This window comes from Haematobia irritans, chromosome 2 (genome assembly GCF_050003625.1).
Source record: "Haematobia irritans isolate KBUSLIRL chromosome 2, ASM5000362v1, whole genome shotgun sequence".
Taxonomy (NCBI): Eukaryota; Metazoa; Arthropoda; class Insecta; order Diptera; family Muscidae; genus Haematobia; species Haematobia irritans.
The window spans coordinates 9,632,751-9,643,253 of record NC_134398.1 but is presented as its reverse complement, the minus strand read 5'-3'; the positions used below and the strand labels follow the sequence as shown (position 1 = coordinate 9,643,253).

At 33.4% G+C, this 10,503-nt stretch overlaps 3 protein-coding genes across 4 annotated transcripts; 1 reads left to right on the top strand and 2 right to left on the bottom strand.

Moving 5' to 3' along the window:
* Positions 1–849: 849 nt before the first annotated feature.
* On the bottom strand, positions 850–2,803 carry LOC142223394 (2-oxoglutarate and iron-dependent oxygenase domain-containing protein 3-like). Of its 2 annotated transcripts, none has more exons than XM_075293274.1 (5): positions 2,554–2,803; positions 1,538–1,886; positions 1,309–1,461; positions 1,043–1,248; positions 850–983 (listed from the first exon to the last, which is right to left on the bottom strand). In XM_075293274.1, exons 1-5 carry the CDS (start codon positions 2,643–2,645, stop codon positions 905–907), a joined length of 879 nt encoding a protein of 292 aa, XP_075149389.1. In that variant the 5' UTR covers positions 2,646–2,803; the 3' UTR covers positions 850–904. The 2 variants fall into 2 exon arrangements, with proteins under 2 accessions (XP_075149389.1, XP_075149388.1); XM_075293273.1 differs by having other exon boundaries at positions 1,538–1,994; positions 2,554–2,801.
* Positions 2,804–3,131: 328 nt separating this feature from the next.
* On the bottom strand, positions 3,132–5,666 carry LOC142223397 (putative cytosolic Fe-S cluster assembly factor GI11683). Its single transcript, XM_075293278.1, has 6 exons — positions 5,506–5,666; positions 4,754–4,846; positions 4,014–4,683; positions 3,739–3,958; positions 3,523–3,680; positions 3,132–3,447 (listed from the first exon to the last, which is right to left on the bottom strand). Exons 1-6 carry the CDS (start codon positions 5,566–5,568, stop codon positions 3,209–3,211), a joined length of 1,443 nt encoding a protein of 480 aa, XP_075149393.1. The 5' UTR covers positions 5,569–5,666; the 3' UTR covers positions 3,132–3,208.
* Positions 5,667–5,726: 60 nt separating this feature from the next.
* LOC142223396 (uncharacterized) lies at positions 5,727–9,328 on the top strand. Its single transcript, XM_075293277.1, has 3 exons — positions 5,727–6,594; positions 7,434–8,935; positions 9,002–9,328. The coding sequence occupies exons 1-3, from the start codon at positions 5,793–5,795 to the stop codon at positions 9,155–9,157; spliced, it is 2,460 nt and encodes an 819-aa protein (XP_075149392.1). The 5' UTR covers positions 5,727–5,792; the 3' UTR covers positions 9,158–9,328.
* The last annotated feature ends 1,175 nt before the right edge of the window (positions 9,329–10,503 follow it).

Sequence of the window (10,503 nt, the reverse complement as noted above, 5' to 3'; positions counted from 1 at the left end):
ACAAAAATAATAGTATCAATTAATTTTTTAATTGGATCAACTAACTTTTTTATTGACCTTCAATTAATTTTTTAATTGATACTATCATTTCTGTGATTGAAGACATTTCAATTAAAAATTAATTGGATATATTAATTTCGTGATTGAATTAGAAAAAAAAATTTTTATGTGTAGTTGTTATTGATGTAGGTCGGATGGTATTGCAAATGGGCCATATCGGACCACTTTTACGTATAGCTCCCACAAAACCCATCCCCACATTTAGCTTGCTGATCCTCTTGGAGGAGCAAAATTCATCCGATCCGGTACGTGGTGTTAGTATATGGTCTCTAACAACCATGCAATTGGTCCATTTCCATAATTATATATAGCCCCCATATATACGTATTTAATCGGCCTTTTTTTGTTTAATATATACCCCGTATGGACCAACTTACAATTTAGAAGAAGGTGTGAAGAAGTTTTAAGATACCTTGCCATCGGCAACAGTTACCTCAACACAAGTAATTCGATTGTGGATGACAGTCTTTAGTAGAAGTTTCTACGCAATCCTTGGTGGAGGGTACATAAGATTTAGCCTGGCCGAACTTGTTTTTTTTTTTTGTTAGTTTTTACGAGCATATTATTCCCATTAAACCACCATGGTTTATTGTACCCTGTATTTATCGTGAGTGAAAACAATTTCATATTACCTTAATGTAAATAAATATGGACCCACAATTATTACTTACAGTTACAAATCCTGATTAGGTAATTATGACTAATTGCGCATAACTACACTCACCTTGGACGGTGTATATTTGGTCTTAACTCAATAGGTCTTACAATTGTAAATAATACTTTGTTAGGTAAGGAAATGAAAATGGAATAACTACATGGAAGGTAGTTAACTTTATTATTCTTATTATTGATTAAGAGAAGCCATCTTGGGGTCATTTATGGAATGTTTTTTATCACAGCTGAATGATATGGTAACAGCAAATCTAAAATAAAGTTTTGAATATTAGGCATATTTATTACTTTTATTAAATAAAGAACATACCTTGTACCCTCCGACACCTGTTCTACATGATGTCGATTTTCGGAACCCGAAGTAAATGCACTAACTCTTCCCTTTTTAGGTTCTATACTAGATGTTGTACGATTTTCGGCATTACCGTCAACAAATACAAATCGACCACCCTTAAAGTCCTTATTGAATGTTGTTAAATACAATAGGGAGGTATAATGGAATGAGGGATAAGTTTCCTGAAATATGAAATATGTTAAGCAAGGACACATTTTGTTGGATATACAATGTGAAATTACCTTATCTACATGTTCATGCCAGTATTCATCATGAATTGTTTTTGCTGTGACATTCGTTATCCTTGAGAAAAATGTGGGATATGTTAAATACAAATTTTCAGGTTCTATGCCAAATTGCTCAGCAATTGCTAATTTTATTTTACCCTTGACCAGCTAAAAATATTTAAACAAAAATTTAAATTGTAACCAATTTATATATAAATATTTTTTATATTTTTAATCATCTTACATTGTAGGTTGTTATATGTTCCGGCTTTATAATATCCATTGCTTTGGTCATTTGGAAAACATTCAGAAATTTATCTCCATATGAAAGAGCCCCTGAATGTATATCCAATATTGAAGCTCCCCCTGATGAACCAGCCAAATTTATTATTTTTTCCGCCATATCCAAAAGTATTTCAACTTCTTTACCATCAATTAATTTATCAGCAACAAAACGTCCACATTTGTTTGGAACACATTGGGGAAACTTTTGCATTTCTTCTTCATACTCTGCGGAGCATTTAAATTTTTGCATTCGCAACGGTAATGTCTCACGAACTAATGCGAATTTAGTTTCTTTAGGTTGGTTTTTGCTATAGAAATATACAATAGTCATAACTGATAGGACAACTACGGTACGTGTCCAGAAACGGTGGGTAAAAGAACTTGTCGCTTGTTGTAATTCATTGTGAGTAGCTAAGCTGTAAGATAAGGAGAACTCTCAAGAAGATATTAGGGAAGTGCCAGAAAAAGAAAAGTTTCGTAGGTTTGTAATAGCTAATAATATAGGAGCCATGTCCGCCTTGCACACACAGGGTCGTGGGTTCAAACCCAAGTTCGACCAAAGACCAAAAATTAATTCTCAGTAATCCTGGTGACATTTCTGAGTGTTTCAAAGCTTCTCTAAGTGGTTTAAAAGCAATGTGGAACGCCGTTCGCACTCGGGTATAAAAAGGAGGTCCCTTGACATTGAGCTTAACATAGAATCGGGCAGCACTCAGTGATAAGAGAAAAGTGCTTCACTGTGGTATCAGAATGGACTGAATAGTCTAAGTGAGCCTGAAATATCGGACTGCCAAACAGATAAGATCTTTGGAGGAAAATGTAAGTGTGTGGATAGGCGCAATATTTATACTTTTTTGTATTCGTTAAGTTGTTAGCATGGTCTATCGCAGTTTCTCAAGAACTAACTTAAGCGGCATCGTTAAATCATTAATTATTACATTGGGCAATTATCGTTGACTGAAAATAAATACTCACATTTTATTGGCAGGCTTTGTTTTTTCTTTATCCTGCGGAGGGGATCCTTTCGTTCGATCCTGTTGGCGTTGTCTTAATTTGTTATCCGTCATGTTTGTGATGTAATGAATTAGAGGTAGGAATGATGAAAAAATAAATATAATCAAGGGACGTAATCCCAGGATAAATACCACGCAGGATTAAATAGGAATGATGTGGATATTCACAGTTTTTAAGGTAAATATACTTACCTAAAAGGTAATTAGTATCAGTTAGTGACGCAAAGGTAACGTAATATGTGGATCAGCTGTTTGGTCAATAATTTGTAAACGGCATTGCCAATATTAACCTGCGTTTGGTCAATAATATATATTAACGGCGTTGCCAATGTTAACCCGACTCCTAACAGTGGGATCTCAAAAAAATATATATAAAACACTAATTAAAACGATACTACGTAAACTGTTGTCGATAGATATGCGTTAATCTCAAGACAGCAAATTAAACAGACATGTATCTAATTATTTTATTTGAATATGCCCACAAATAAATAAAATATTTATATAGGATTACCAATCGAAACCCCACAAATAAAACAATTTTATGTATTTAAAATTTTCTTATTTATTTTTGTACAAACCATTGAAAAGTAATTTTTTACGTACATACGTACATTTTACCACTTTATATTTAGAGCCGTATTCATTTTTTCCACCGCATGATAGTTGGTGTGTAGTAGGGCTTTTGCCTTATCCGTATGAGCACCATCAAAGAAACTGTTATAAATCATTTTTGTTGTGGCATTATCAGGTTGGGACTGAGGCAATTCACGATATAGTTTTTCCAACTGTATAGTTAGGTCCCGTACATGTTGGCCAGTTTGAGGTCGTATTTGGGCCCCACCATTAATGCATCCTAGAAATTGTATAAAAGCATGCAAATTCCATTTGTAGAATTATATATAGAGTAAGCACACAATCATTTTCGTACCTGAGGGACATGCCATTACTTCAACAAAATGATATTGAACTTTTCCTCTTTTTAGTTTTTGTACTAAATTTTGAATATTACGAAAACCATTAGCTATAGCGAATTTTAAAACAGATTTGCCTTCGACTTCTAAGGAAACTTCACGAAAGTCAGGATTTCTGGAAATAAAATTATTGACATTAACAATTTTTAAAAAGGTGACAAAAAGCCATTCACCTTAAATTTTTATACTCCAATGTAGTTAATTCCACATTGAATAACTCTTTAGCGGCTTGTTTAAATACATATTCAGAATAACCACCTGAAGTACTAAGTCCATGACCCCATACATGAACACTATCATCCACAGTAGTACTTTTGTCATCCCATGGCCAATCGTATGATGAACACGGATATGTATCCAAATTGCTGTCATTAAGCATTTGCTCAATTTCAACTACAAATAAATAATTAAAAATATACCTAACTATTTGCTTGTTACAAAAACTTACTTGATGTTATAACACAATCAACATCTCTGGAATTCAAAGCTTCACTAAAGAAGTCTTCCCTTGATGCTTCCAACTTCTTATCATAGCATGGCATAACAGTTACATGGTAAATTTTATCTGATGAAATGTTTAGTTTTTGTCCCAGCCATTGTTTGACCAATACACCCATTATTTGTTGCGGTGATCGTGTGCTTGCTATGTATGGTAAAATGAAATTTCCATGTGTCTTCTCGGCATAGCAAACCCAACCAGGGCATGAAGACGATAGCATGGGAAAAGGTTTATCGGGTGCATTGTCACGGAATCTTTCAATGAATTCGTTACGGCACTCCAATAAAGCCAAATCGTCTGCAACCTTGGTGGTCAAAACATAATCAGCACCCAAATTACGCAAGTAACCACAGAAGTGCTGCGCTGCTTTTTCTACACTTAAGCCATAACGTTGGGCCAAACTTATTATGGGTTGTTGGCTTACTGTAAACACAATCAGTTTCGTTTTATCCGCTTCAGAAACATTCGATTTCATTTCTTGATTTTCTTTCAAAACTTTCATAACTTCTTCTTGACTTTGTTGGGTTATTAGAACACCTTCTGCAGATGTGATACAGCCAGAACAAGCTAAACAATCTTGTAGAGTAATTTCAACCTTTTGCAGCTTTTGCTTCCCTGTCTACTTTCAATATATTCAATATTTATAAAGTAATTGAGCAGAAATTGTATTAATAATATTTCTATATTACCTCTGTCTCTTCATAGTAACCATCTTCCTGTATTGATATCTTAGCTCCAGTTTTTGTTTTAGTTTTTTCTATTGTAACCGGCTTTATGCATTCCTGTAAAATAATGGGGAAATTATTATTAAATTGGAAGTTAAGTTAGTCTGCAGAAAATTTTCGAGCATCTACATGAAAATTTCGGTAGGGAGACGAAATTTTGACTTGTGACAACGATCAGTTCCAATAATAAATTATTTAGAACAAATCTACTTTAACAAAAGTTGTTAAAAACAAACCATTTTGAGTGAAGGAGAAGGGATTTTAAAGCGAAAATGTAAAGTAAAAATTTTGTAGGCCGCCTCAGCTTTTGGCCTGGGTTTGAGACTTTCTCCTATGGACAGAGTCCAAAGTGGGTTAACGCAAACCTAGGACCTCTCCGAGTCTATGTTATTCTAAATATATTACTTTTAGGATGATTATGTGCGATGGATACTAAATCAAATGATAATGAAAACTTTAGGGGCCCGTAACTTCGCAAATATGTCTTTCCGACAAAAAGTGGTATATTACATTTTGTGTTTAGAATCGAAAAGTCTACACGCTGAAATTGGACCAATCGGGCCACTTGTACTACTTTAGTACAAGTGGCCCGATTGGTCTAAGCCAATAAGTGATTTTAAAATTTTAAATTTCACTTGGCTATACTTCCCTTTTCATAGATATGATAGTTGGAATCGTAGGAACAAAAATCGTTGTAAAATTCACATACTAATTACCTGTGATGGCGTAATAAAATCATCCAAATCTGTTAACTGCAAAGCTCCACTAAATCGCGACATTATTTACAATAAAACTAAATAACAAACTGCTTGTAAAAGGAAACTCAAATAAGCAGACACTTCTAATAGTAAACACAACACCGACTGGACATATGTTCCTAGTGTTGCCAATCCAATTATCATAGTGTAGCCAAATACATACGTAATAATAGGGGTTAGCAATTCGTAGTGAATGAAATTAAAAGTAAACAAACTTAACCCGCGAGTATTTTTTGCATTAAATAATGAATGAAAATGATATTGAAATGAAAGATGCTTTTACAAGTTCAACGACGTCTACAAAAGAGGACGATGATGATTTCGAGGATGACGGAGGCGATGAATCTTCGTCTCTTTGGTCCATCGAAGACTCAATGTTTTTTGCCCAAGGTCTAAGAAATCATAGTGCTGGAAGAGGAAAATCGGTATTTGTTACATGGAATGAAAACTACCTACTAAATTTTGTATTTAAAACATCGAGTAAAACGAATAAAACCACACTAACAAAAGTCCGTCTTGCCATGCCCAAGTCACCGGAGGACGATGAAACTGAGGAAATCTTAGATATGTTAATACTGGAAATGAATACTTTGTTGTTAATGAAAAGTGGTTGTGTTTACTATTTTAGTTCTGTGAAATCCATGCATATTGTACCATGGTTAAACAATATTCGATGTTTCTGCAGTTGTCCGAAAACACAGTTTAGTGTCATACGCTTCTCCGAGGCCCTGGAGAAGGGAGCCAAACAATTACTTCTGGAAGTTTATAGAGATATACCTCAATTGGGAAAAATAGCCAATGTGGATGATGTTATCCGTCATCGGTATGATATAAGTTTTGATCAGCAAAACATATTCGATTGTAATTGGAGTATGGAAAATTATATTCTGATATCTTTGATTGTGGACAAGTCAAATATTGATTATCTAACACAGTTAATATCAATTGGAAATATTATACGTCCTGTAGAGGAGAAGACTACCATTGAACTAAATCAAGAATTGCATATATTTGCAATATCGGGGAATTTGTTTGTTCTAATCGGAGGTATGTAAATTATTTTAAGATTTATGGCCAATGTCATTAGTAATACCATGGGAGGAAATACACCAAAAATATTTTATATAATTTAATACAATTCGCTTATGGTGGTACATCATCATATCTGACTATTTCTAAGCAAGCCCAACTGATGTGGGTGAGCTGCAAACAGCTAGATATACTTAAGCTAGATATACTAGAGCAATTCCCATTTAAGTCGAGCAAATCTTCAAATATCTACCCTTAGAAGCCTCCGTGGTGCAATGATTAGCATGCCGGCCTTGCATATACAAGGTCGTGGGTTCGATTCCTGCTTCGACCGAACACCAAAAAGTTTCAGCGGTGGATTATCCCACCTCAGTAATGCTGGTGACATTTCTGAGTGTTTCAAAGCTTCTCTAAGTGGTTTCACTGCAATATGGAAGCCCGTTCGGACTAGGCATTAAAAAGGAGGTCCCTTGTCATTGAGCTTAACATGACAGCACTCAGTGACAAGAAAGAAGTTCACCACTGTTGTATCACAATGTACTGAATAGTCTAAGTGAGCCAGATACATCGAGCTGTCACCTAACCTAACGTACCCTAAGAAGTTAGCAAGAAATACCGTATTTCCCCCAGGTTGCCCAGTTGGAGTATTTTATCTGACTATATGTTAGCTTTTCCTAATAAACCTACTTAATTCGCATCTAGAGCACATAGATCCTCATATATATCTGCCCTGTATAAATACCATCGTTCATTTTGCTTTCCACCGATATTGGTAGATATATTGGACCATATTTTAAACTTCTGTGTAATATCACTTTTTAATATCCATTGTTTATATTTTTTAATTTTATTTACAGCTATAATTTCTGACAATGAAAGCAGTTCATCTTCAGATGCAGAAGTTCAGGACTACACTATACAATTACTTAATTCATATGCGGCAACAATTGAATGCATAAAAATTGATCATGAAAAAAATATTCTCATAGTACTCCTACAATCAGGTCACATGGACATATGGTATAAAAGTTCACATATTTTTGGGTCGATATGCCACTTAAGCCATGAAATTCCCAACTTCACACATTACGACTATAGTGTTGGAGATAATACGTTTTATTTTACAAAACCTGATGAAATAACACAACTTCGTATATTCGTCAATAGAGAGTCAGCAGATGGAAAGGAATGTACAATTAAAGAAGTTAATAAGGCTATAGCTGGTATGATTGCATGTACATGGGTTGAAAATCTTCAACAATTGATTTGTTTAAGTTTCAATAACATATTCTATAGATTGCATTTTGATAGCCTTAGTAATACAAATGAAAACGCAAATATTAAGGATACTAATGTGGAATATGAAAACTTCAATACTCTCTATACCTTAAATAGTAAGCGTATGAAGGATATATTGGGTAGGGCTCAAATTGTTAGAGAACTAATGGAACAACCAAAAAAATTGCATGAACGTGTTGAAGCTGAATGGCAAAAACAACAACTTCTTGCATTGGGCAGCAAGAAGAAGATATGGAATAAGATATTACAATGTAATTTGGAATATCTGTTAGAACCATCAATGCAATGTGAAAGTGATGAACTAACTATAAGAGCTTCCTTTGATAACGATCGAGATTGTCGCGATTTTAGTAGTGTGTATACAGCTCTCTATATAACCATAGCAAGTAAAGACAATATATTTCTATCCATTATACAAATGGCTACTTGGAAATTACAGCTCTCTGTAGATGGACAAAGTTTATTTCTTACTCTACCCCCTGCCTCGGAAATTGTTAACAGGAGACTTTGTTTTCTTATAAAACATTCAACAAGGAAAAGACACTTATTACCCGACTTCTCTGTAAGCCTAATAACCTTTGTCCAACACAGTTCTGTGTATTTATGCATAAGTAACACTTTGAATGTTTTAAAAAGCGAAAAAACATATAGACGTCTATTTTCCCTAGCTCCACAAATATTTCTACAGGGACATAACAATAGTGAGATAGATAATCTATTACAGGATTATAATCATCCATCAAATGATATGTCGGCTAGATTAAAGTTTCCCAACACAACAATAATAGAAGAAAAATTCCATAAAATAAGTCATCAAAAAATGAGTCATATACTAAAAATTTTCCACAAAAATTATGAAAATAATTTAAATTTAGAGTTCAAATTGTATTTTCTTCGCGAGCATGCTTTGCACCTAAATTATGATGAAAGTCAACAACAATTGGTCGTAAAAACACACAAACCAGAAGCTTTATTTTATTTTAAAATATTTTTATTGTATGAATTCAAACCGCTGTTTGATAAACCTGAAGACAATAAAGAAATTCTTCAAAAGATTATGGTAAGCTTTACAGTTTTAAATTTTAATTATGAAGTTTTCTAAAGTTTGTTTCTTCTTTTTTTTTAGCAATACCAGGCGAACGTTGAAAATGGTTACGGATCAACTTCTCTCACGTCCACCGACCATGTTAATAACGATTCTGGAACAGTTTCCTTACATCTAGAGAATTTATTGAAGATATACACCAAGTTACGCAGTGAATTTAATGAATTTTTTAGGTAGTAGATATTAGGATATTCTAATACTATCGAATTAAATAATCGATATGAAATTGTACATAATTAAGTTAAAAAAAACATGTATATTTATTTATAAAATGTTTTATTATATATTGTATAACACCCGAATTTTATATTAACATTATTTTTGATAAAAAAAACGTTCTATATTAAATGACTGAAAATATAATTCCACAAGTAAACATAAAATTGTAAGTAGACACAAAAAATTGCTGAAAAAAGCAAAAGCAGTCAATGTTAGCTAAAAAATAGAGACTGACTCAACTATGCTAGAAAAGCATATACACACAAAAAACATTTTTCTGATTCAATCAAAATATTAATTGATCCAATTAATTTTTTAATTAAATGTCTTCAATCACGAAAATGATAGTAACAATCACTGTTTTAATTGAGCATCAGTTAAAACAGATCACAAAATTAATTGATTTCGTTTGCAAATTTCAATTAATTTTTTAATTGATTCAATTCAATTTTTAATTGATGTTAATTGCAATATTCAGGAGAACAATAACAAAGGGATATATGTGTTAGAAATGATATATATTGTTACGTTTTTATATTTAGGCGTTTTTAATTACCCGACAATTAAAACACAGTTCTTTTAAATAACGGCAATCTACAATTTATTTACTATGACTTCACACTTTACAATTCGTTCACACTGAAGTTATTCGTTTGACGCTTTAATTAAGACTGACTCGTTAGCAGCATGCGAGCGCTTTTATATATGACGGTGTGGCAATACGAGAACATTCTGGTAGCACTACAATATTCTGGCAACGCCAGAACATTCTTAGACAATGCTAGAAGGATCTACGACCATTAAGTAATTCGTCTGGTGGCTGCCAAACACATACACACTCACATAGATATATGCTCGCATTACTACAACAACAATGACAATAGACAATGAGATGAAATGAGAAAGCAAAATAACAAAGCAAAGGGGTTGTTATTCTATGAGAGAGTAAGAACTAACATTTCGGTAAGCAAACAAAAGAACATAAAAGAAATTCAGGAAAATACTAGAAAATGAATGGATGATTCCAACAAGTGATAGCGAAATTTTATCGTTACAATTTTAAATTTTAAATTAACGGAAACTAATTTAAATAAACTTATATCTATAATTATCAAATTCGTAACACTGCCTCCCGCTTAAGCCTGTTCGTCCCGAACAGGCACAGAACCTGTTCCGTAAGGAGCCAATCGTTCCAGATGTACAACTTTCATCTTTGATCTAGGGCTGTCGTCCTTCTGAATCCGGTATACAACATCATTGATCTTCTTGATGACTTTGTATGGGCCTTCCCACTGTGTTTGCAG

Bases quoted from the DNA above. Each gene is read 5' to 3' on its own strand.
- LOC142223394 (XM_075293273.1), bottom strand. From the start codon at position 2,645: ATGACGGATAACAAATTAAGACAACGCCAACAGGATCGAACGAAAGGA. The intron at 1,995-2,553 runs GTGAGTATTTAT...CTTATCTTACAG, and splicing joins ACAAAGCCTGCCAATAAAAT to CTTAGCTACTCACAATGAAT. The intron at 984-1,042 runs GTATGTTCTTTA...ACTTTATTTTAG, and splicing joins CAGGTGTCGGAGGGTACAAG to ATTTGCTGTTACCATATCAT.
- LOC142223397 (XM_075293278.1), bottom strand. From the start codon at position 5,568: ATGTCGCGATTTAGTGGAGCTTTGCAGTTAACAGATTTGGATGATTTT. The intron at 3,959-4,013 runs GTAAGTTTTTGT...ATTTATTTGTAG, and splicing joins TGATTGTGTTATAACATCAA to TTGAAATTGAGCAAATGCTT. The intron at 3,681-3,738 runs GTGAATGGCTTT...TTTTATTTCCAG, and splicing joins TTGGAGTATAAAAATTTAAG to AAATCCTGACTTTCGTGAAG.
- LOC142223396 (XM_075293277.1), top strand. From the start codon at position 5,793: ATGAATGAAAATGATATTGAAATGAAAGATGCTTTTACAAGTTCAACG. The intron at 6,595-7,433 runs GTATGTAAATTA...TTTTATTTACAG, and splicing joins TTTGTTTGTTCTAATCGGAG to CTATAATTTCTGACAATGAA. The intron at 8,936-9,001 runs GTAAGCTTTACA...CTTTTTTTTTAG, and splicing joins AAATTCTTCAAAAGATTATG to CAATACCAGGCGAACGTTGA.